At 39.5% G+C, this 25,813-nt stretch overlaps 1 protein-coding gene across 1 annotated transcript in view; it reads left to right on the forward strand.

Moving 5' to 3' along the window:
• DDX4 (DEAD-box helicase 4) overlaps positions 1-20,814 on the forward strand; it is a 32,453-nt gene extending 11,639 nt beyond the window's left edge. Inside the window, exons 7-18 of the mRNA XM_084505100.1 lie at positions 368-451; positions 2,435-2,482; positions 7,014-7,156; positions 8,204-8,356; positions 9,564-9,718; positions 11,572-11,701; positions 12,152-12,318; positions 13,908-14,053; positions 14,794-14,893; positions 17,096-17,366; positions 17,519-17,605; positions 20,716-20,814. Coding sequence (XP_084361226.1) covers positions 368-451; positions 2,435-2,482; positions 7,014-7,156; positions 8,204-8,356; positions 9,564-9,718; positions 11,572-11,701; positions 12,152-12,318; positions 13,908-14,053; positions 14,794-14,893; positions 17,096-17,366; positions 17,519-17,605; positions 20,716-20,796 — 1,565 coding nt within the window. The 3' untranslated portion in view covers positions 20,797-20,814. The remainder of the gene's footprint in view (positions 1-367; positions 452-2,434; positions 2,483-7,013; positions 7,157-8,203; positions 8,357-9,563; positions 9,719-11,571; positions 11,702-12,151; positions 12,319-13,907; positions 14,054-14,793; positions 14,894-17,095; positions 17,367-17,518; positions 17,606-20,715) is intronic.
• The last annotated feature ends 4,999 nt before the right edge of the window (positions 20,815-25,813 follow it).

Genomic DNA, 25,813 nt, shown 5'->3' on the forward strand with positions numbered 1-25,813 from the left:
AGCTCTGCTCTCTGGGGACAGCGACAGGACCCGAGGGAACGGCATGGAGCTGGGACAGGGGAGGGTCAGGCTGGGGGTTAGGGAAAGGCTCTGCACCCAGAGGGTGGTCGGGCACTGGGACAGGCTCCCCAGGGCAGTGGCCACATCACTGAGCTGCTAGAGTTCGAGAAGCATTTGGACAATGCTCTCAGGCACATGGCCTGGTTTTTGGGTGGTCCTGTGTGCAGCCAGGACTTGGGCTTAGTGGTCCTTGTGGGTCCCTTCCAACTTGGGATATTCTGTGATTGTATTTTACTAGCTTTAAGCATAGTTCTTCATATGACTTAATGTTGGATGCTATATCCACTATACTGTATATTATTTACAGGTGTTAGAAATGAACATAGAGACAAGCCTCCACAGGGCAACTTTCTTGGTCCTAGAGGAAGGGGAGCAATTGGAGGTCATTCAGGTAAAGACTGTTTAGTAGCGTGGTGAATATTTTTGATTTCTTCATTGCTGATTTCTAGCAATGCAGTACCTTCATGGCTTTGCTAAATGCTGTTAGCTTAATTTTTCTGCCAGAGAAGAACCTATTGTCATGCTAGATGGCCTGCTTGCATGCCCAAACTAAACATGTTTGTAATGTAGATAAATTTCAGCAATTAGATTTTCAAAGCTGTTGTCTTCTGTATTTTTTTGTCCTCTTATTGCTGTGTAAGTTAATGCACAAAGAAGCAGAAATGCTAAACAGAAAACTCAAAGCAAGCCTTTAAGAACTTCAGCTTTGCTATTGTCATTCTAGATTTCTGTCCCCTCTCACCTCCAAGGACAAGATTTATATTTGTCCAGGCTGAGAATGTGTAAGTTCTGTAGCCTGTGAGGCCACATCTTCCTGCTGACATTTTTTTTTTTCCATCTACAAAAGCACTTTCCCTTATGGTCCTATCATTTGCCACTGATGCCAGTTGCAGCCTGTGTGTTTTGCTACCTAGTAGTCCATTAGTCACAAAAGTCTTGTAATTCAAACTATAAATACTGTTAAACTAGTGTAATGGGTAGTGTGGATGATGAATACTCTTAACATAAGAACATTTTCTGTGATATTGGCAAAAGTAGGATTTTTCACTGTAGAAAAGATGTAATGATTAGTATGTGTTTTCAGATGTGCTCGTTAATATCCTGAAAGCAATTGAGTTGCCTTTGTGGCTTAATTCAAATTAGGTTTGTTCAGATTAAATTTAGTTCAGTTCATGGTTTTTAGGAACTCAACTATTTGCTTATTAATGTGTCTCTGTAGTGGACACACTGCATCCTTAATTCAGGATAGTAATTCATTCCTTTTTCAGTATTATTGTGTAAAGTGTTAGTACTTAATGATTGTTAAGGAAATTGGCAGGTAGCAATTTTTCTTGTCATGTGAAAAGATTTGTTTGGTAGTTGCATGGGAAAGTGTTCATTGTATAGTAAGAGAACATTTCCATATCTAATGAAAAGAACTCTGCTGACGTTAGGTGAACTTCTTATTTTAACAGTTGTGTTCTGTGGCTGGACAGCAGGAGTGCTATTAGGTGGTTATGCTTCCTCCCTCTGAATGGGGGTAAGGCCATTATAATAGAGGTGGTAGAGGTAATGAAGATTGGGCTGTGCTGACTTTTCTTAAATAGTTTTGTGCATTTTGTTACTAGATACTGTGTAAGCAAAGAAGATCTTGTGATGGAAAAATAAGTCTATTAAAAAGTGATCACATGCATTGAATGTTGCATCTTTGCTTGTCTTCCCTGTCACCACCTCCATGCAGCTGTGATTTCACAGAATAAATAGTTCAAGCCCTGATGTGGAACAGAGTATTCTTGGTCCAGGTAACAATCCTGACTGCCTCTCTGGAGCTAGTATTTACGTCCAGAGTTGATACTTCAATCTTGTTCAGAACATGCGATCAGATTAATAAGATGGCCTGATCCTATTCTTCTGTGCTTGTGGTGGTGCAGGGAGGAAGAATTTAAATGGAGTCAAAGGAGGTACTGCAGCATCACCATACCTCTGTGGTACCACTTGTAAAATTCAGGCTTCAAATATTTTTATGAATGGTTTGAGAAAAATATTTCTGAAAGTAGTTTGAGAAAAATAGTATTAACAGCTTTTGCCATTGTCCTTCCTCTTCACTCAGTCTTGCATCTCTTACCTATAATTCTAGCCCCTTTTCTTTTGTTGAAGGGCCTTGTATTAAAGTTTTCTTTTTTACCATTCTTTAAAATGCGCAATACAAGTGCTTGCATAGCATAGCTGGAGGCAGCCACTTAGGGTTGAGACTCTTTATGTTTTGTGAATAGCAAGGTTAAGGACTGAAAAAGGATTGTGTGTGCTGTTGTAATAGCTCAACATTAATACACTTTTTTTCATCTGTTAAAACCTGCATTTCCTCACTGTAAGAATAAATGTCTTTGCTTTTCAGGTGACCGTGATCATGAAAACAACATGCATGCCATGGATGAATGCCAAGGTAAGAACCTTCATGGACTGGATGTTAAAAATGTGTGGCTATTGAAATAACAGGGTAGTGTTTTCTGATTTAAATATTCCCTAACACTTGAGAAATTACAATGATGATGCTAAAGTTTGACTTTTCATGTATGTAGAAGTTGGCTGTGTAGCACAAAATGCATCTGATTTTGTGAAGGGGTTGAGTTTCTTAAAACAAAGGTGCTGTAACCATAAGCATGTGTGAATTTCTTGTTACTCGCAACATTTTACTTTATTTTAGGGGGGAAAAAAAAAAGCTGGCCTTGGAGGAAACAATGCAAGATTTTAAAACTGACATTAGTTTCTTGCTAGAGATTTCTTTTTTCCCAAGATTGTCCTGAAGCGATGTCCTCGTTTTGGCTGGGTTAGAGCTATTTTTCTTCCTAGTAGCTGATGTGGTGTTGTGCTTTGGATTTAGGATGAGAATAATGCTCATAGGACACCAATGTTTTAGTTGTTTCAGAGCAGGGCTTGCACAGAGCCCAGGATGTTTCAGCTCCTCGTGCTGCCCTGCCAGCGACTGAGGGTGTCCCAGGAGCAGGGAGGGGACACAGCCAGGACAGAGGGCCCAGGCTGGCCAAAGGGATGTCCAATAACTTGTGGTGTCATGCTTAGTAATAAAATAGGGTGGGGGTAATTGGCTGTCAGGGTAAGGCTGCTGCAGCTCAGATGCTGCTGGGCATCAGTCAGCTGATAGTGAGCAATTGCACTGTGCATTACTTGTTTTGAATATTCTTTTGTTGGTATTATTATTTTGCTTTTCTGTCCTGTTAAACTCTCTTTATTAGCCTACAAGTTTCACTGTTTTTTTTTCCAGTTCTGTCTCTCATTGCTCTGGGACAAAAGGGAGTGAGCATACAGCTGTGTTGTGTTGAGCTGCCTGCTGGGTTAAACCACCACAGTCCTTTTGGCATCAATGGTGGGGCTTCATGGGTTGAGTTAATGACAGATACGATCAGATCCACATCTGATCTGGTTTTGTCTTTCTGGGCAGCTGAAGTTCACTACAATTGCTCTCTCACTCCCCCTTCTCAGAAGAAGAGAGTGGGGAGAAGAAAGTAGGCTGGAAGAAAGGCTCATGGGTTGAGATAAGGTTAATTCAATTAAAGGGAAAAGAAAGGGGACAAAAAACAAAGGCTGTGCAGAATTCTCTCCTTCCCATCAATGAGTGATGTTTGGTCATGTTCTGGGAAGAAAGGCCTCAATATGCGTGGCAGTTGTTCAGGAGGACAGACATCTTCACGATGAGATCCCCTCCTCCCCCTTCCCCACCTTTTATTGCAGTGTGCCATCACATGATATGGAACATCCCTTGGTTGGTTTAGGTCAGCTGCCCTGGAGATGTCCCCTCTCCACTTCTTGCCTTCCCCCAGCCTGCTGGCTCTGGGAGGTTTGGAGGCAGTCTTGTTGCTGTGCCAGCACCACTCAGCAACAGATGCAACACCAGTGTGATACCAGAGCTGTTCTAGCTGCAGGTGCAGAGCACAGCACTGTGTGGGCTGCTGTGGGGAAAGGGAACTCCATCCCAGCCAGACACAGCACACCACAGCATGTTACAACAAACTGTTTAAAAAACATTATGATAGTTTAATTGTTGCTGGTGACTACAATGATCATTTTGCTCTGAGTTGTGTTTGTTCCCAAAGTGCTTGTGTAACACCTTTTTTTGCTGTCTAGGCTTCCTGTAATGCTGTTTATCACTTCTGGGAGCTGGTTTAGGGTTGTAGTTCACTGTGCTATGTCACACTGGCTTATGATATGATAGAATTAGTGGTTGTGGGACTAATTGGGTGTTTGTACTCACCATTGCTGTCAGTCCTGTACTTTGGGAACCATCTCTTGGAAAATATAAATTACACACTCTACTTTTTCTCCTTTGGGAGCCAATCTGTGGGAGAAATGAGGGGAGACACTTCCCCTGCTTCTTCCCCATTTCTTTCTCCTCCATTGTCTCATTTTTTTCCAGGTTAGTTACAGTAGCTCTTGAGAAATCAGTATCCTCAGGATGTTTAAATGAACATGTTCCTATTGCCGTGTCTCCTGAATGTGTTTCAGGTTGCTAAACTTCTAAGAACACCACCCAGATGTCTGCCCTGAGGCAGGATAGTTGAGTGGCAGGGAGTGTGGGAGGATATGGGCAGGCACCTAGGACAGTGAGCGCCTCCGGTGTTTTGGAACTTCACCCCTGAACAAGTGCAGAATCCTGAAAAAGTGGTAAAATGTTTAAAAAAAAGTTATGCCATCGCCCTGGCACTTCCAAACAGACACAGATCACTGCAGTGTGTGGGGGTCTGGCCACACTCAGTGCTGATCCAACTCCTGTGACAGAGCCAACCTGTGCTGGTGTCAGTTGCCCTTATTTACAAGAAGAAACAATGGGTGAGAATACTTGAGTGAAGGAAGAAGTGTCTACTAAGAAGGGGAAGGAAGATGAAGTAGGCAAGGCAGGTGACTGACTTCAAAGCAGGCTATTAACGTTTTGGCAGGGATGGAGTTAATTTTCTTCCTAGAGGCTTGTATGGTGCTGTGTTTTGGATTTTTGATGGAAATAGTGGTGACAACACAGCAGTGTTTTTAATTGTTGCATAATTGTGCTTGCACAGAGTCAAAGACTCTCCTACTTTGCTTTGCCAGCAAGGAGGATGGGGATGTGCTAAAAGCTGAGAGGGAACAGAGCCAGGACAGCTGACCCAGACTGACCAGAGGAGGGATATCCCACACAGTATGACATCGTGCTCAGCAGTAAAATACAGAGGAAAGAAGGACAGGGTGTAGGGAGGGAGGCATTTGGAGTGATGGTGTCTGTTTTCCCAAGAAACCATTACACATGATGAGCACCGTTTCCCCGGAAGTGGCTGAATGTCTGCCTGCCATTGGAAGTAGCAGATGAATTCCTTCATTCCTTGTTTTTACTTTTCCTTTACCTAGCAGACTGTCCTTATCTCAAGCCATGGGAGTTCTTGCACTTTTCTGATATTCCCTCCATTCCATCTGGGGAGGGTGAGCAGTTGTGTGGTGCTGAGCTGCCTGCTGGGGTCAGCACTGGGCCATCCTGAGAACAAACGGAGGGAGAAGTAGATCTCATAAACGTGATAGCAACCACCTGATCCCTATACCTGAGAGAGTTGTGAGATATGTGAAAAGTTCCTAGCTGTTAGACAGGAGAGCACATTGCCACCTGGCTGCTCTGATGCAGGGCCAGTGGCATGGAATGAGAGGGCAGGGAAGCCAAGCAGCTGGGATCCTTCTTTACGAAGGGGGCATTGACAAAGTGATTGGAAAACAGGCACAAGCCCTCAGCTTCTAGAGGGGACTCCTGTCGGGTGTGAAGGATGTGTCTTCAAGGAAGATTTTGTATGTCACCCAGACAAGTGGACCAGCAGGGAGAGAGCTATCCAGTACCTGAGGGAACTAGCAATGCTGGAAGTGATTTTTGGTGACCTGAACAAATAGCAGTTTCTCAAAGATTGAGACAAAGCCAGGTGCACATCCACCTGTGTGGCAGAAGTTTGTACAGAGTGCACCATTGTTGTATGCCAACTCATTGACAGTAATGATCTGGAAAGACAGAGGGACAAATGGGTGATGAACTGGCGGACAACTCCAGCAACATGGAGAAAGTCTTCCTTCCTCCCTGTGGGCCTTTGTCTCGGCAGGTGCAGCAACCCTAAGAGAATTCCTTTCTCTCCACTTCTATGAACCAATCTCATCTCTTAGGAGTAGGCATTCATCTGCTCAAGAGAGGGGATGTAGTGGGAACACTCACCACGTGCCACTCTGTGTGGTGTTACCTGTATGACCATGGAGAGGACATGAGGAAATGGGATGGAAAATACACCTCAGCTCTAAAGGCATAGGTGTGGGAGTTGCAAGGAAAAACAATCATAAAAGGAAATTCTTCAGGCAAATATCTCCTCCAGTTGGCAGTTCCCCACAGTAGAAGGGCTCTTTTTAATTTTGATCTTAATAAAGGGGCTTCTGGTTTGTATTTGAAAGTGAGTAATGAACAGTGTGACCAAGACTGGAGGGACCCTGCTTCCTGTGAAAAGTGTTCTATTGGTAACCTTTAGTGAATATCAAATAATTCATTATACGTCTGTGTTTATTAGCTTGAAAAGTACCTTCCAGAATACAGAAGTGTAAATGTACTGCCATGACAAATGAATTATCCTTGCTTATTAACAATTTATAGTGTAATGAGTTTTTGTTGTAGAACTGTAGAGCCTAATTTTCTGTGAGTCACTTTTAAACAAAGATCCTTGAGCAAATGTGAGATGAGTGCTTTTTAAAAATGCTTTACAAAAGTCTGACTACCCATGCAAGTAAGTTTTAGGTCTAGTAGTATAAAACTAAATTTTAATTGAATTAGTGTATGAAGTTTCTTTCTTACCTAGAAAGTGGAGGAAAGAGCAAATGACGTACCACTTAACTGCCTTTCAATAGCTCCATACTTAAAATAGTCTGTTTAAATTTTCTTTCTTTTCATCAACTTATGTTCTTGTATTCTTAAGGTCCAAAGGTGACGTACATTCCCCCTCCTCCACCTGATGATGAGGAAACAATCTTTGCACGTTATCAAACAGGAATTAATTTTGACAAGTATGATGAAAACATTGTTGAAGTGTCAGGACTTGACCCTCCAGCACCATTAATGGTTAGTAAACTCTTAGTCTTGGAGATTGTGTTACATAATTCTGCAAGGATGTATCCTGAGTGTAGTATACAGTCCTAATGAAAATACAGATTTTGAATATTGGAAACAATATTGTGCTGGAAGGTGATGCCACCTTCCTGGAAGATACAAATTTGAGTTCAAGATTACGTTGACAAATGACAGAAATGGCTTAAAAAAAAGTAATGCTGGATGAACAGGAAGTATGTATATTAAGTTACAGAAAACACCAGTTCACGGCTCGTGAGAAAAAGGTCTTGGGCAGCAATTTCTAGGAAGGTTGATAATCATCTTGTTGAAGTTGGTTGCTGGGGAATCTTTAAGATTGTGAATGAATACCTGTTGGAATACTTTTCATTTGGATAAAGGTGGTTTTGAACATCTGTAGCCCCATTTTCTCTTATCTGCAGTTTATTTTTTAAAAGCTCTCTGTAACTTTACTTCCACAATGCCAGTTGGCTAGCTTGAACAACAACAAAAAAAAGACAGACTCATTTTTAGGAAGCAGGATGAGGAAGAATGGCAGAGGCAGGGATGGTAGTAACATGTAGAGTTGATCCCCTTCCCACTCCTACAAAGGTTCTCTCACTGAAGTTAAAATTGTGTTGTCACGTATGCTGCTTTTTGTTCCTGAATAGTGATGTTGATTTAACTCCCCTTAGTAGTTTTAGCACAGAGACTGAATATATCCACTACATTGTAACAAAACAGAGTTCTAGTTCATTTTCATAGTGTGTCGTGGTGCAAATGTTTGAATCCAGATGTAATACACAGCTTCTATGCAGTTCTCCAAATCCTTTACTGACACACAAATAACACTACTTTGCAGGGCGTGAGTGGGTTTGAAGAAAACCTTGGGTCCTTCACTTGTGAGAATCTTGACAGTCTAGATGACTGGTGAACCCCCTCATAATTTAACACACTTGCAGTGTTCAGATGTCTGTATCATATAAACATCTCACTTTTAAAACTCTAACTTATGTAGTTGTATAATGTAAAATGCACATTTTTTTCCTTTTTCTTCTACAGTCTTTTGAAGAAGCTAGCCTCTGTCAGACTTTAAACAAGAACATTGCTAGAGCTGGATATTCTAAACTTACACCAGTGCAGAAGTACAGCATTCCTATTATACTGGCAGGGCGGGATTTAATGGCATGTGCTCAGACAGGATCAGGAAAAACTGTAAGCATTTTGTATAACATTTGTTTATACTGGAAATGTGACTTTGAAGTTTTAGGTAAATGCCTGTCTTCTCAATAACCATTCTTTTATTGGAAAGCATCTAATATATTTTTTTTTTTGTGTTGAATGATTTACTTTGCACAGAAATGGCAAGTATACTGTTCTTCACAGATACAAAGGATGGGTGAATATTCACATTCTCAGGCTTATTATCTTTTTAAATACATCAGTGAACTAATTACTAGGCACAGCAGGCCAGTCTCCAGGTCTGCAGATACTGAAATAGACATACAGGCCATCATGGAAAAAATGCAGTAGTTGGAAGGTTTTTTTTTTTTTTACACTCATGCCAGATTGTAATAGTGTGTCCTGGTGTGTTGTCTTGGTTTTACCAGGTCTGATCAGTCTGATGCTTAGTTTCAGGTGATCTGATCTTAATAATGCAACAGTGACTAGAGTTCTGAAGGTGACAGTTGTCTCAACTTCTTAAACTCTATATATACTAAATATACTATATAAATATAATAAAACCTTACCATTGACAGCTCCATACGAGAATATTTGTCTATTAAGCATAGCTATTTGAAGTTCGGTGTAATGTAGAACTCCAGCTGTGTTATGTAGCTTATTAATGTTTTGAAAAACCTCTCCTGTTTATGGAAAGGAGGTATAGTGTCCAAGTCTTATGCTAGAAATATTCTGAATGCTTTTGGGACAACTGTTAAATGTTCTATTTTGGGGGATAATTAGTCTTACTGGTAACTAAGAGTGCTGATGCAGATGTCACAAACTGATGTACTATTGTAATAATCTAGAGATTAGTGATACATTGTTACCTTACAAATCTGTTAATGGTAATGTAAAGCTTCTAAGTGCATGTTCTAGAAGGGCATTTGATGCCAGGGTTATCAATTACCAGTGTGCATCAGGAGGATGTGTAGAACTGCCCAAAGAACTCAGAAGTAAGGCATGATGGTGTTCCTGCATTATTAGACTCTGAAGGTCCAGAGGTGCTTTTGTACTTCATGAATAGGGAGAAATAAGTTTTGTTGTTCTGTGGTGTGTTCAGGTCAATCCTTTTGCAGTGTGTTTTGCTTGAAGTTGATAGTGTGCTGTAGCACTCCAGCTTTTTAAGATTGATACACAGCATTTAGTGTAACTGATTAATGCTTTAAGGCTGAACATATATTAATGCTTCTTTTTTTAGGCAGCTTTTCTTCTACCAATTGTGGCCCAGATGATGAGAGATGGCGTAACTGCCAGTAGCTTTAAAAAGCAGCAAGAGCCAGAATGTATTATTGTTGCCCCAACTAGAGAACTGATAAATCAGATCTTCCTAGAAGCAAGGAAATTTGTCTATGGGTAAGTTTGTGCACTGCTGCCTGGTATTGCTTGTTACTTAATCTGCAAGCCTGCGTTCTTTCAGAAGCTTTCAAAAAATTTTTCTGTGCCAGTCAAATGGAATGATTACAGACACTTGCACTTAAGTGGTTAGCAAGTTATTACCATATGGTTAGAAATTTAAACTTGTCATCTTCACATTGGCAAGGGTGGGGAGGCTTACTTCGGCTTGTAGAGGAGTACTAAAACTGTCACATCATCTTTAGTGATCAGGTAATTGAAGAGCTTAAATTGAAGAGCTTAAAGAGCTTAAATTTAGCTTGCTTTATTGGTTACTTGCTGTTACTTTCATCTTGACAGAGTTGTGTTAGGGGTTTCAGTGATGGTTTGTAGTACCTCTCTACTTTCCAGTGTTTCTGGTCTTGAACAGAAATACTTCCCAGTTCGGGGAAGTTTTTCTTCAGTTCTGCTTCTTCAAAAGGTTTTAACTTGTCATTGCGCCCTTGGATGTTGCATGATAGATGAGATTACATTTATGCTAGATTGCTAGTGATCTTTCTGCTGTTCAGTGATAAGTTCACCAGTGAATGGAGGAAATACATCAATTATCTGTAATGACTTCTTATTCTTAGAAGGTGGAATGGAGAGCATCACTTTCAGTGCAAAGTCTGGTGGACTTGCCTTTGGTTGTTCAAGCAAACTTTGGCTTGGTGGCTGTTTTTTGCTCTTGGAGGTAGTACATAGCTATGGACTCAGCATAGTACTAAGAGTAGCGTCTTAATACCTAAAACTGTTTTACTCATGTAGCTAGTTCTACTAATTAATGCTCTTTTAAACTACGTACAGACTACTTCACAATAAACTACCTTTTGAATTCAGAAAGCTGCTGCTGCAGCTGCCTGGCAGTAAAAGCAAGATACAACGTAAGCCAGTTAAACAGTATCAGGTTGTGAGCCTGTTGCCTCTTCAGTATTATGTGTGTATTGCTCAGTTCAGATCTGTTATTTTCTTAAGCTCTTCACTTTAGCTCACAAACAGGAATATAAAATATCAACTGGTAACATAAATGCTGATATGTTACCAGTCCAACCTACTTATATTTATGATCAAAGTTTTCTGAAAACTTCCAGATAAACAGTAAAAATATACCAGTTGTGATTCGGCCTTGTTATGTATGAAGCTGAATAGTATCTTCAAGAACAGACATCTAGAATTTGAGGGTGGAAATGCTCATTGCATGAATGTAGAAGCCTAGCAAGTGGCTGAATAAGGTAGTTCATGGTTATAGGGTTGTTCTTTCTACAGAAGGAAATCTGATGCAGTTTTACTTTGTTGATCTAGACAAAAACCTTACGAGAGAGAGTACTAAATGATCCAGTGATGGAAGGTGCTTGCAGTCTTGTGCTTGAGTGTTGTGCTGCTTTCTCCATGTGACTAGTTGCTTTACAAAGATACACTTTGGTATATGTACTGCACTGTTCTTTTGACATGTGAGAAGCCTCTGAATGGCATATTTTTTGATCCTCTTCCTTCTAAGTCTTCAGTATGAAAGGGAACAATGTCTAACACATTTCAGTTCTTACTGCAGTGCTCTATCTCAGTTGAAGGATGAGGGAAGAATGCAGGTGAAATGCAGTGTTCATTCCAAGAAAGCCACTTGTGCATCCTCTGAAATGGTAGTACGAATGGGAACCTTGAGCTTATAGTGAGTGCGTTTTTGGTCTTGGGTCCTGCTTTTAGTAATAGGCTGTGCTGTATGGTGAAGGAATTAAGTCAGTTTAAGTTGGTTTGTGGTAAATCTGATCATGTGTTTCTCTGTAATAATGCAATTTATCTACATGGCAAATTAATCACATTTCTTTCCTGTATGATAGAACTTGTATAAGGCCTGTTGTGATCTATGGAGGCACACAAACAGGCCATTCAATTCGTCAGATAATGCAAGGCTGTAATATATTATGTGCCACTCCAGGAAGGCTTCTAGACATTATTGGAAAAGAGAAGGTAAGATTGTGAAACTTAGCCTGAATTCCCTTAAGCACTCTTAGTTTTGCATATATTGGTGTTCGTTATTCAGATTTGCTAGAAGCAAATACAGAGCCACGAACACCAGGCAGTATGCTGTCTTTGTACTGGCACTTAATCCAAGTGACCTTTTCTTGAAATAACTGAATACCATGAGGATTTTGAAAGTGTACTGTGAGCCCAGATCTTCTGATGTTTAATTTTTACATAACAAGGAGTTTTCTGAGAACATGTGAGGGAGAGAACCTAAGACTTGAACACAATTTCATTTCAAATAAAAGAAAATGCATGATAAGGACTGATCTTGTTTGTCAATAATTAAATTCTACTTGAAAGGAGTAAAAGATGTATTTTGGCAGCTAAGACATTATTTTAAGTGTGTGCTGTCACCGAATCAATGCAATTTTTCTTTCACCGAAATATTTACAGATTGGTTTGTGTGAATTGAAATACTTGGTGCTAGATGAAGCAGACCGTATGCTTGATATGGGTTTTGGCTTAGATATGAAGAAGCTGATTTCTTCCCCAGACATGCCATCAAAAGAAAAACGCCAAACACTGATGTTTAGTGCCACTTTCCCTGAAGAAGTTCAGAGGTAAGCTAAATAAAAATGGAAATAGAGCTGAAGGTGTACTTTTGTAGAGCTGAATGTCAGAAGAGTTAAGTATATTAATTATTTTTAAAACTTACAAACTTGCTAGAGTATACTGAAAAGCTATACAGTTAACATTCCTTGCTGAAGACTTGTCTTTTTTTCTAAACAACAGATCTCCTAACTTGTATAGATGAAAGATGAATTGCTTAATTTAGCTGGGGAGTCTCAGGGAAGCTGTGAAATTTGTCTGAAAGCTCTTGAATTCTACTACTTCTGCAGCAATCCTCATACTGCCTCTATTTGTCTCCTGCCCTCATTGCTCCATATTTTTGTGCAAGCACAAAAGCAGTGATTCTGCTGTGCTCAACAGGCAGCACCGGTACTTCTATTTTTGTTGTCAGGGTGAAGTTTAAACAAACAGCTCAATGGTTGCTCAACTCACCAGCCTTTCTACATACCGTTCTTTATATGCACGAGTGCTCTTTGGTTTTGGTAATTCTGAAACTTCTCTAATGTGTTTTAGATGTACGTTAAGCTCTATCATTCACTACCCTTAAGGTTCTACGTCCCAGGCAGAGATCAAATTTCAGCAGATGGTAATGATGTTGCTGAGCCTGGCAAACCGTGGGAGGAATCCTTGGTCTCTGGTTATCTTCATAATTTGTTTTGGCTAATAGTCTTGCTACATGTTTCTGCTGCATAATGAGGGATGAGTGTAATTAACAACCTCAGAAAAGAGTCTTTAACTGTGCAAGACATACACTGACTGCTTCTTTTTAAAACAAAGCAAGACACTATCATGCCACTGTCAATCCTGCGGGATTTGCAAATGCTGATAAAAGACTTCAGAAACTTGAGTGTTTATATCACAGTTCAGAAATCTGATAATATTTTTGTCACCTTTTGAAATCGGAATGCCTAAAGGTGGTCTTGTCAGTTTACAGAGTGAAAAGCTCCTTTTCTGGAATTGATTTTTTTTTCCATGGATTTACTGCTTTTCTGATTCTGGAATCAGAAAACCTATTTTTTTCTTTATTCTACTTTCAAAACAACTTCGAGTAGTGTAGGTAGGACATGGTGCTCTCTTTGCTTCTGTTAATTTCACGCTCTCCTGCGCTTTCATTCAGTCCTTTTAGAGTGTAGTCAGATTTAGTTTAAGCATACCTTTTGACTTTATTCCTGAACTTGGGTAATTAAGACTTTCTAGGTAGAGGAGTTGAGAGCTGTGGTTTTCCTATTTTTTTTCAACAGTCATTAAGGTTGGTGCTGTCTCTCAAAGGTCAGTTTCAAATTCTGGACTTCCAGACAGTGATGAAATAGTGTCCCAAGAAAGGTTCTGTGAGCATCTGTGTCAATAAACCATTTTACTTCAAGTATATGTGTGGTTTTCTTAATTTTTTTGTATAGCTGTTCAGAAAACAATAGACTTCTAGCTTTTTTTAAAATTGCATATATGGTTTTATAATCTCTGCCATCTGAGGAATGGTGTAAGTAATTGTGATGCTTACAACACATGAAGTCGCTTGATCTTAAAGCAAAAATAAGCTACACAATAGACTTCGAATTGCTCAATTCTCTTTCTTTTCAAGGCTGGCTGGTGAATTTTTGAAAATGGACTATCTATTTGTTGTTGTTGGACATGTGGGTGGAGCCTGCAGTGATGTTCAGCAAAGTATTCTTTTGGTTCCCCAGTATTCCAAGAGGGATAAGCTGATAGAAATTCTGCATATGACAGGTAGCTTTCCTTACTACTAATTGTCTTCCAGGGAATACAATCCCTTCTAAATCTGTGCTTTTGCTTTTAAATGGGTCATAGTTTAATTTACAAGATCATTGACTGAAGCTTTTTCAATCATTTTTCAGGGAGTTACAGGTTTTAGGCTTAGTGTTACCACTATTTGTCAGAGTCTCACCTCTGAGTGGTGGCAGAGAAGCTTCCCAGATGGGTAGTTTCTTTGCATGGACATGTAGTAACTGCTTTAGAACCTGGTGGTATTACCTCCAGAGTGTGGGCTTACTAAATGAAAATGAACCTCTGGGCCTGTCCCAGGTGCCATGGCTGGGATGTTTACAGTGATGATCTGAATGTATCATATGTTTTAATGCTCAAAACTGGGAGCGAGTTTGGTGCTCCCTTTGGTGTACCTTAGTGGTGTTCAGTATTCAGAATTGTGTGTCGTGTCAATCTATGTGCTATAGAAAGAGACTTCACACTGAGACTTACCATAGAGCAGAATCTGTATTTCATCTCTCTGCTTAAGGGAAACATGATGCACTAGTGTTCATCTGAGTTTGTGTTGATCGGGAAATTGATGGATTGAATTAGCTCAACACAGTCAAGAAATTGTATCTATTAGCTAAAGCCTTTATTCAAAGCCATTTCTGACACTAGATGTTAGAAGTAATTGTAGCTGTGAATAGTGAAACTGCATCAGGTTTCAAACTGCAATAGATCTGAACTCTTGTTGAACATAGGTAATGAACGAACCATGGTGTTTGTGGAGACAAAGAAAAAAGCAGACTACATTGCAGCCTTTCTTTGTCAAGAAAACATACCAACCACTAGCATCCATGGGTAAGTATTAAGTGAAAGTTGGTTAAGTATTTTTTCAGTGAAAGCTGGTAGTAATCTTAGAAGTTTTTTCTTGAACTTTCATGTTTGTGACTTAGCTTTTATTGGCTCAGATTGCCTTGTAATCTTCAGCACCTGAACCGTGTTGAAAATGCAGTGTTTCTGAAGGCCAGTTCTCACTGCATTTGCTGAGTATCCATCTTCATGGTTTAGCAGACTTCAAATGCTCTGTAAGAGCTGGAAATATAATAAATGACATACATTATCATTCTCCTTTACACTGGAAACATTTATGGGTGTGCAAAGCCTAATGTTGTAGTAGTTGATAGCGCTTTTGCAAAGAAAACTTGACAGTGCTGCTCTGTAGTACTTATTACTGTCTAATGTTGTAGGTGCGGGATCAATCTTTGTGGTTGAGCACACTTCAAATGCTCTGTAAGAGCTGAAGAATCTTATACCTGCTGCTAAACAATAAAATTATGATATAATAAATTGGGTAGAATCAAAAGTTGTTTATATGTAGATTCTGTCATAATTTGCATGACCAAAAAAGATCTCTTGATGTTAGTGGCAAGATGGTGTTCATGAACTAAATTGGCAGTTGTGGATCTTCCAGTCTGTCTTACAGGTTTCCTAAAGTCTTAAGTCCAGTCATATCCTGTACAGGCTTCTGATGCTATTGTTTTCCTTCTTGATATGTTCATGGACTTCTAACACTAGAGTTTGGTGTAAAGAGAAGGTTCTTCTAATTTGTATTTGCATTCTAATCATCAGTGTTGTGTTTCTGAACAAATGCTGAGAAACAAGGTGGGATGCTCACTAATTTGAGGTCTAAGGCAATCTGTCTTTCACATAATGAGCTGGAACATAGTATTTTTATGTCCAAATCTAGGCTAGCTAACTGAATCTTAAGATTCATGGTGAGCTGCAAAATGTCAAAGTAATTGTGTTATTTTTCATCTTGTAATTTAGAGGAATGGTCTTGGATGTCTTCTGTTTTGGATGATGTTTTGACAAACATCAGAATACCAAGGCCGTAGATAGGTTAAAATAACCTTCATAGGACTGATAAAAAAAAAAAGTCTGTATCCTATGTACTGTCATTTTCACAAACATGAAAGATCTTTTTGAGAAGATCAGGCCTGTGCTTGGCTGGCCTGAATTGTGATTATACAACCTGTCTTGTGTGGAAGGAGTTTCTTAATGCATTCTGGTAGAATTATTATGCAGTGAATTAAAGTACAATTACAAATAGAATATCTAGTTTCATGGAATCTGCTGACTTGTCAGAGCTACTTGAGCTCTTTGAGTTGAAGTGTGTTATAATAGTTGGCTCTTCTCTGGGATAGTGTCCTACCAGGCTTAAAGAAATGGCACACACACACAGGATTAAACAGAGCACTGGAGTTTTTAGCTTTCTAATTTGTTCTTTCAGTTAGACAACAAAGAATATGAGTTAAACTCAGATCTATGGTATTATAGATAATCTATAAACACTCTTCAAAAATGCAAAACCCAGAGCAAAGCTAATTTTCTTCTGGTGATTAAAAAAAAAAAAAGACCTGTTGGCTCCTATAGTGGCTCCTATGCAAGAAGCTACATGGAATCCATCTTTAATAATCTGGCTTAATGCAGAGTAGTGGGAAAAGCACTTTTAGCTACGGCATGAAGAAACAGTTGAACAAGTGGATCTTAAGGGAGACAATGAGTTTGATATGGTTCTTTTGTAATGGCGTGAATTACTAATGACTAACTAAAATGCTCATCTCTGTGACAGAGCATTCTATAGAGATGAACTCTGAATTTGTGGCTTAAAACACATAACTAATTTGTATGCTTGAGAATGAAGTTCTTCTGTCTTTTCCTTCTTTCAACATTCATGGTTGCCATAACATCCTTCTTTTCTGTTTTGTATGCTCAACTTTGAGAGTGTTTTGTTTACCTCTAACTGGACTTTAGATGCACTGATGAAATGGTTCTAATACATGTTATTCTCTCAAAAAAATGCAATTTCTCTGGAGGCATAAGTTGCTGTGTCGTACTGCTGTGTTACTTAAAAAAAATCAGAAATCTTAAACTGGTAGGATATTGGGGTTGTTTTTTCAGGAACTACCTCTGTCTTTGAGTCATGGCCTTTTAACTTGTATCTTAAATAATACTGCAGATTTTAGAGACACCCATTCTAACAATTTTTCTTTTTGGCAGAGATAGGGAACAGAGAGAGAGAGAGGTAGCTCTTCAGGATTTTCGCTCTGGCAAATGTCCAGTTCTGGTGGCAACTTCAGTGGCAGCAAGAGGCCTGGATATTGAAAATGTTCAGCATGTTATTAATTTTGATCTTCCTTCGACAATTGAAGTGTATGTACACCGAATTGGACGAACTGGTCGTTGTGGAAATACCGGCAAAGCAATTTCATTTTTTGATAATGGTTCAGATGGCCATCTTGCGCAACCTCTAGTTAAAGTGCTCTCAGACGTAAGTTTCAAATCGTAGTGCTCAACTTTACTTTTTTTTTAGGATCTCACTTTAACATACTAAGCAAGTATTATTTCTTTGCTTATAGAAACTCTTAATATGAATTCGCAAAGCCAGTGGAAGACTCTAAATTTACTTTTCTAATTATGTAGGCTCATCAGGAAGTTCCTGTTTGGTTGGAAGAACTTGCTTTTAGTGTTCAAAGAACAAATCCCGTTATGTCTGTTAATACCCAAAAGGTAAGTCTGAAAATGAAGTGGGAGCCTTGGCTTTTGGAATTCTGTGTAAATATAAAAGTGTGGTTAGCAATGTATATACCAAGTATACATTGCTGAAACTTTGGGCTGTAATTGTGTCCCTTATCTTAGTTGTGCATCTTCAAAATACTCAGTACTTCTGAAATTCATGTTGGATAACTTGTTTAACTTTTTAAGAGTTAGACTTCAGAGACTGTTTAGACTGGAGCCTTGCTAGCTGCATTAGTCTTGATCTGCATTGTCAAGTGACTCTGGAAGAAAAGGTTTGTGCAGACATGCACAAAGGCTGTAGTTTCAAAAACTTCGCTACTACATACATTGGAACAAAGAGTTGATAGTTACACAGTCACTGCTTATTATGAATCACTCAGTCGAGTAATTCATCTGACTGAAAACTTCAAAGCAGTTACAGCTAGATTCATGTCCTAATCTGATCTGTGTTATAATTGTTCATAATGTCTGTGATAGAGAATCTTCTGGTTTCTTAGGGTTGATGTTACCAGGTGTTAAAATACAGCTTGAGTAAATGAGTCAGTCTGGGTGGCATAGCTCCCAAATCCCTTTTTAGTTCTATGCATGTTCCTACTTGGAATGTTTTTTTTTTTCAATTGGTGTTTAATATTTCTTGCTGTTATGTACTTGAATATTGATGCCTTCAGTAAAAGCCTTTCCTTGATCTCTTGCTTACATAACTGCATTGCATTTCAGTTGCATCCCAAATGTCAATATTGTTAGAGACCTCAAAAATAATTACTTGGTCTATGCTCACACGGTATATGAAGCTAGAGTTATTCAAGTTTCGATCTTGCTTTTGTGAGTGATCTTTTTGTGTCCCATAACTAGTGAAAATAAAGGGTGTTTAATCTGTATCTACCTTCCTGTCCAGCTCCCTAATCAGATCTGTTTTTTTCTTCGGGTCTTCATTGGCACCTCAGTTACACACTTAAACTTCTGCTTCTTTCTCTTGATTGCAGCCTCAGTGGACCTTTCTTCTGATTTGTGTTAAAGGACGTTTTATTTGTTTAGATCACTGCCAAAGGCATATCTCATCAGTCTTAATCTAGTTTGCTTCCAAAAAGTTAGGGGAGGCAAGTTGGAAATTAGGAGAAATTGCTTCTCAGGAAGAGTGATTCAGCATTGGAACGGGTTGGAGTCACCGTCACTGGGGGTGTTCAAAGAAGGTGTTGAGTTAAGAGGTGCAGCTGATTCTGTTACAGGCCCAGTTGGATTCAGGGTTCTGAACTATCACAATCACAGGTTCACCAGTAACACGTTAACCCTTAGGGGTCTGGTTGGATTCAGAGCACTGAACTACCACGGTCACGGATTCACCAATAATGTATAACCGCCCTTGCTCTAGTCGTGTTTAATGAGAGCTATCATGGCTAGGAACAATGCAATCAAGTGTGATTTATTACAGCAACAGGTACACAGGTTCCTTGAATTGCCGGTGATAGTGACTGTCTGCAAAAGCAAGCTAGCATGTGTGAAATACACAGGTGACACAGGTGTGCAGCCTGGAAATTAATGTGTTACAAAGGCACAAAGACTCTAGAGAGATTTCTAAGTTTTCAGTTTCAAATCTCACCCAAAGGCATCCCAGTGGCGGGGGGGGGGAAGAGAGGCTCAGCCCGTCGACTGATCCCAGGGGTCAGGAGGTCCTCAGGATGGTATCTCCCCTGATGGTGGTATCTTCCCTAACATCCCCTCTCTCATTCAGCATGATAGCATCTGAGGTTGGAAGCCTAGGGAACGCTCAGGTAATGCAGCTGTGCCCTACCCTGAAAGCCTCTTCAATGCTGTACATTTTCTTTAAAATGTGAATGTTAGTTTTGTTTTCCTAGTTACTTTAGGCAATTGCACCACAAAAGGTTGAACGTGGTGCTTAGGGACATACTGGTGGTACTTACTGGGTAATACTGGTGGTAGGAGGAGGGTTGGACCAGATGATCTTGGAGGTGTTTTCCAAACTTTGTGATTCTATGAAATCTTAGACTTGTAGAACTCAGTCAGTCTTTCATGTCCTTTGCGACCTCTGAATTACAAAATCTGATACTGACTTCTGTTCCACACACATGAGTTTCAGAGAAAATCTAATTGCTGTTCATGAAGCCTTGGGAATGCTGCCTTCTTAATAATACATATTCAGTGCATGAACTCTGGAGTTGGAGATCATCAAATTCTAATGCCTTCTTTACAAGTCTTTCTAAAAATAGTCATTCCTGAAAACTGTGCCTTCCTAATGTACTGCCCATCAGGCATCTTATCTGTTTTGCAAATAAAACATTGGTGTGATATCACCAATTTCCATCAAAAATCCAAAACACAGCCTTTTATGAGCCTCTAGGAAGAAAATTAACCCTGTCTCAGACAAAACCACAACACCTAATGAGCTCTTTTTCCACTGAAATAAACTAGTAATGCTGTTTTTTTCCTACTGCTGTATTATTAATGAGAGACCTGTATCTGATGTTCTGTAGTGGTGCTAATAAATCCATCACCTGCAGTAGGCTTCTGCTGTAATGTGGGCGTAATAAGGATGCTGATGATCTCTTTCCGGGGGAAAGAAGATTCCATCTTAATTTGTGTGCAATATTCACTTTCTCTTTCAACTGGAATGGATGCAAGGGTAATTTGATGATGAAATGATGAATTTGAAACTGGACTCTGTTGGAGGCTTTTATCTGACTATTTTGGAACTATCTTTTAGGTGACAGGCTTAATCAACTTCCCAAAGGAAAAGGGTTTTACTGATGTGATGTGACTTTACTTTAGTGATGGAGGCAAAGAGCCTTAAGAAAGAGAAGGAAGTTTTGCCCCAAGGTTCTGTTAATTGATTTGTATTGGATAAGGGAAGAAGTTAGGATTTAATCTTGGGGAAAGATTATTCCCACTCCTGACTAAAACTGAGGTTGATAAAAGTGCATTAATTTCAGACCGGGGTCTGAAAAAAAAAACACATATGGAAGGTTAATGATAAAGCTTCTGCATTTACTTAAAGAAAAATGTTCAGATGACATTGAGAGTCATGAACGCAAACTGCTTAAAACAGTTGTAAATGATTCTAAACTAGTACCTCTTCTGTTTTCTAGAGTTATGAAGGCAGCAGCAGCATGAACCCAGAAAGAGAGAGGATGTCAAGTTCTGCAAATTCATTTGAGTCATGGGATTAAAACCAATTTAGTACCAAACTGTTGTATTCTGTTGTGTTTTAAGTGAGCTGTTTTTCTTAATGCTCATTACTGTTAAGGCTTATGGAACATCTGATATTTACAACCTAGCTTGTATCTTACAAGCATATATCTTATGCTTTTGTCAATGTATGCATACTCAGTTATGATGAACCCAGGGTTGTTTATAATAATATGAAATGGCTCTTGCCTTCCTACATACAGGAAAAAAAAATTAAGGTATTTCTTAAGTGTTAAATGGTTCAGTATGTTGCTATAATAGGTGGGATGTTCAGTATGTTGCTGTAACAGGTGGGGTGTTTGGTATGTTGCTATAATAGGTGGGATGTATTGCTATAACAGGTGGGATGTGATACCTGTTTTGTTTGCAAGTGGAATTTAGGAGATCCCTTGAACTTACTGCTTTGTTACCAGAATTTTGCCTGAGAACATAGTTCTCTGAAGACCTGTTTTGGGAGAGAGCTTTATGTAAAGAGTGCATCTAAACTTATTGTCCCTGCATTTTCAACAGGTCAGTTTTGAAATCTGTGCCAAATGATGAGGTGACAATCTTAAGGAGCTGTTAAACATGTTGTAAACAATTACTTAATAAAAACTTCATCTTTTTTTAAATTTTTTTTTTCAAACTTTTAAGCCTTTGTATTGATGGCTGCTTCTACATCAGATACACACAAACAAAAAAAAACCACATGTATTATTGCAGCTTTGTGAGCCGGTACTTTTTCAACATGCATGAAATACGTGGTCTTGGTATGGAACTAAAGATAAACGACTGCATTCACAACTCATTTGAAATACACTGTGATACCAAGCAGCCTTTTGAGAAGGATGGAAACCAGATTTGTGTGGTATGTTTTTGCCTTTGACAGACATGTAATGTACTCTTCTGGTATCTCTTGTGGAAAAGTTTCTTTCAGAGCAAGCTTGGTGGCTTGTCTGTAAGAGTTTCCCAGACTTACAGAAGCTATGTAAACAGACATTAAGAGTTTTACAAAGAGATTTTCATAAAGTTGCTTTTTCCTTGATTTTTTTTTTTTATTTGCCAGCTACAAGGATGTGTGTCACTGCCCCATAGGAAAATGGTAAATAGTAATTTGTAATGTCTTGAACAGCTGAACAAGCTTACAAGCTTCTCTTGTTTGCAGGTATTCAGCACACGATGCCAACTGCTATTTTTTGTATGGTCTTCCCTCTTAGTATAGGGAAATAATACTTACCATCTGTGCTTGCAGGACTGAAAGTTTAATGTGAGTATCAGAACTGACTGGGCAGTACTATGCAATTTGTTATTGTGGTTGAGCATGCTGCTGTTCTTTCTGTATTTCTTTGAAAAATATTTACTTAAATACCTATTTAAAAATACTTTTTGTGGACTGTGGTTTTACTGCTACATATTGTACAGAAAAGTAAGTTTTAATTGTAGATACACCTTCACTTAACTTACTGTAAGCAGTGGATGTCTGTTAACTTGAAGTCTTGAGTACAATGTCCTGGGTGGCACAACTCCTTTTTCTGACAAGTCTTCTTGAGGATCTGTGTATCCATTCTGAATTTCAGGTAAGAAATCGGGGGTGCTTTTGATTTGTTGGTAGGAAATGCATATGAGCAGTAATTTCTGGAGGAAACTGTACAGTTGTTTGCTTTTCAGAGAAGTAGAAGACAAAGTAACTACAGTCATGGGTCACATTTATCCTAGAGCAAACCTATGAAGGGAACTAACTTAGCCTTAGTTCTAGACCTGTTGTTCAGGCTTACATTTTATGTGTAGCTTCTGAAGTAATTATTAGAACAGCTTTTAGTACATATTACAATTCATCAAATACAGTGTCTCAAATTACTCCTACAAGAAACAGGTGTATGGAACTCACAAGCTTTTCTTAATTTTTTTAAAGCAAGAGTATTCATCTTTTTTTAATTCAGCATGGGTGGAAAGAGGGGGAGGGAATAGAAAAATCAGTCTTTTTTTTTTATTTAAATAAACCTTTATGTAGTTAAAAACTGAAAAATGAGAATGTGTGCACACTTTCACTATGTTTACAAGACAAATGGTTGCCAATCTGTGTCAGTTCTGTCCTTCTGTAGATTATTTTGCATCTTGTCATTCCATGCAGTAGCTTTCTTGGTTAATTTTCTCATGTTTCTGGTTTAAAAAAAGAATAAAAGGTTGAACAGAACAACTGCTTGAACTTGCTGGCATGTGGTCCTGAAGTAGTGTGTCTGTGTTTTTTGAAAGATTATACATTGAGCTACGTTATTCCCTTTTCTTCTGCTTTAGGTGGATGTGGATGTTCCATAGGGTAACTAAAATATTAACCAAAATAATTCATATAAGGCAAGAAAGTTCTAACCAGCTAACTCTACCAGGGTAACAGTTCGTAGTTTATTAAATACTGTGTGCATAAATTTAGAGCCAGTTGTAAAGTCTCTTGGGAACACTTGAAGGCATAATTTTTGCAAACATTTAGATGTTTAGAATGCACTTCTATAACTGTAAATAAGCTTAAATAGTATTCTTCAGCAGAGACCATCTCACTGTGGGCAAGGCAGACTTTTTTGCCTATTTTTTGTGAAACAATTTTTCTTACCTGTACTTCCTTCAACTTGAATCCCTGCATGTTCAGAACTACCTGTTTCATAAGGATATGTTTCTTCTAAGGCTGTATCTTCCATTTAAGTAGCTTTTGGAGGTGGCAGGAGTTGCCACAAGAAAACGCTTTGTTTTGCAGTGTGTTTTTTTTTGCCTGCCACATCATGTAAAAAATGTTCTGTTCATTTTTTTTGGCTCAGTGTTGATACAGCGTTTGTCATCTAGGGTCAGTTTATTCTATGTGGTTCTGAAGTTGAAGGCATGACTCCTGTTTACAGATTTTGCTGCTGCTTGGGTTACATGAAAGGATCATGTTGCTTCTCTTGTATGAGAAGTTGTATTTTGGGGTGTGAGTGCTTGCTATGGGGAGCTCAGTAATGATAGGTAAGCCTTCAAAGACTTCAATATACTTCTGTTGAGAGAATTTGGGGAAGGCTGGCTTATGCCAAACCTTGATAGAGACAGGTATTTTCAGCCCCTTAGCCTCAAGTTACTATTTTCTCAAGCAAGCTACATGGTCTGTTTTGAAAGTCGTAGGACTCATTTAAAAAAAAAAAAAATTCATGAGAATAGAACAAATGAGTAGAATTTTTCAAGGTAGCACCCTTCCGCATCTACACACTGCTGCCAATGAATTCTCCAGTTTTCGTACGCCTCCAGGAATGCCTGGACCGGAATGCTGTTTTGCTCCCTCATCATGGCCTCTTGAAGCACCTCTACCGATGCGTGATGCTTCCCCTTGAGCGTTGATTTTATTCTTGGGAATAGAAAAAAGTCTGGTGGGGCCAAGTCGGGGCCGTAGGGGGGCTGAGGCAGCGTTGCCACCTTGTGCTGGGCAAGATACTCCACTACGTGTACCGCTGTGTGGCTCGGCGCGGTGTCATGGTGCAGCTGCCAATTGTTGACGATGGCTGGGCGGACATGAGCCATGCGTTTTCGCAGTCTTGTGAGGACTTCCACGTAAATTTTTCACTCGCGACACATTTTCGTTGGTCTTGCTGGTCGAAGGGCATCCGGAGGGGTCATTGTCTTCCACTCTTTCCCTCCCTTCTCAGAACAGCTTGTGCCACTCAAAAACACCCGATCTACCCATGGCAGCATCACCGTAGGCCTCCTTAATCATGTCATGAGTCTCTTCGTCTGTTTTACCAAGCTTTACACAAAATTTGATCGCGTATCGCTGCTCCAGTAAACGCTCCATGATTCTCTGTGATGAGGCGTTTTGACAGGTGTTCACAGTACAAGCAACCTGCTCTCTTCAACAGCCGATAGCCGACTGCTGATTTTTCCCAGTGTTCCCACTATCCCCTCCACCGATCCTGCACACGCAGACCGCCTCTCGTCCGCCCATTCGCCCAGGAAAAAGCCAGTCCTACTACTTTCAGAACAGACCATGTATCTTTTCCCTCATTTTGCTCCTGTAGGAAGAGCAAGTGGCATGGGTATCATGAAGTGTCAAAGTTTTAGTGTGTAGGGGAGAGTCCAGTTGCCCTCCAGGTGGCAGTCAGGATGAATGCTCTTTAAATATTTCACTGAACTGATTGAAACCTGAGAACAATGTAGTTACAATTCCTCTTAGTTGCATCTGCTCTTGGCAGTGATACCATAACCTCAGAACTTTGTACAATTTTTCCCTGGCATTAGCATAAAAAAATGCTCCTTGCATTGGAGAGAGTAGTTCAAGATTAAGCTGGAGGCTTTTGACAAAGTGTTGCAAAGGGCCATCAAACCTTCCCTTCAGGAATTTTGAATACAGTTTATTCTTAATTCTATCAAATTGTCCCTTATTAATGCGGTGCCTGATTTTTTTTCTCTGTGAGATGATTTTCGCAGTCTGAGAGGACTGCAGTCATGAGGGTGAATACGAAGAAAAGGCTGTAGAGGTGACATGTGAGAAATGTGTTTCGACTGTGGATCCCAGTCAGAACATCAGTTCTAGAAGTGGGAATCAACAGGTGGAGTTTCTTTGTAGAGCTGCAGAGTGAAAGGGAAGCAGCAGTAGAGAGAGCTTTGCACAAGAGCTAGCTGTGAACAACAGGACTCACTTTCTATCTTTTCTGAAACAAGAACTGGCTCTATATCTGGTATAAATAACAGTCCCTGTAGACAGTTTCTATTCAGCTGTTAGACAGCTATGGGTGAGGATGTTGGATATCCTGTGAAGCAGTCTGTGAACTCCTAGAAAGGCGGTGGGCTGGGACACAGATATGTGATCTGGTCCTTTAAATGTAGAAAGCATTACAATGTACGCATGTTCTTTGTTTCTGGTCAGTCTGTGATGATTGGTGTCATTAAGTGACTTTCCAAATGTGACCCCGTTAATCAGGCCCCTGCTTTTTCATTGCTGCTTTTTGTTTGTTTGTTTTCTGGGATGCCTGGAATGATTCATACAATTGTATTTTATATGGTTAA

Source organism: Aythya ferina, assembly GCF_964211825.1.
Source record: "Aythya ferina genome assembly, chromosome: Z".
NCBI lineage: Eukaryota > Metazoa > Chordata > Aves > Anseriformes > Anatidae > Aythya > Aythya ferina.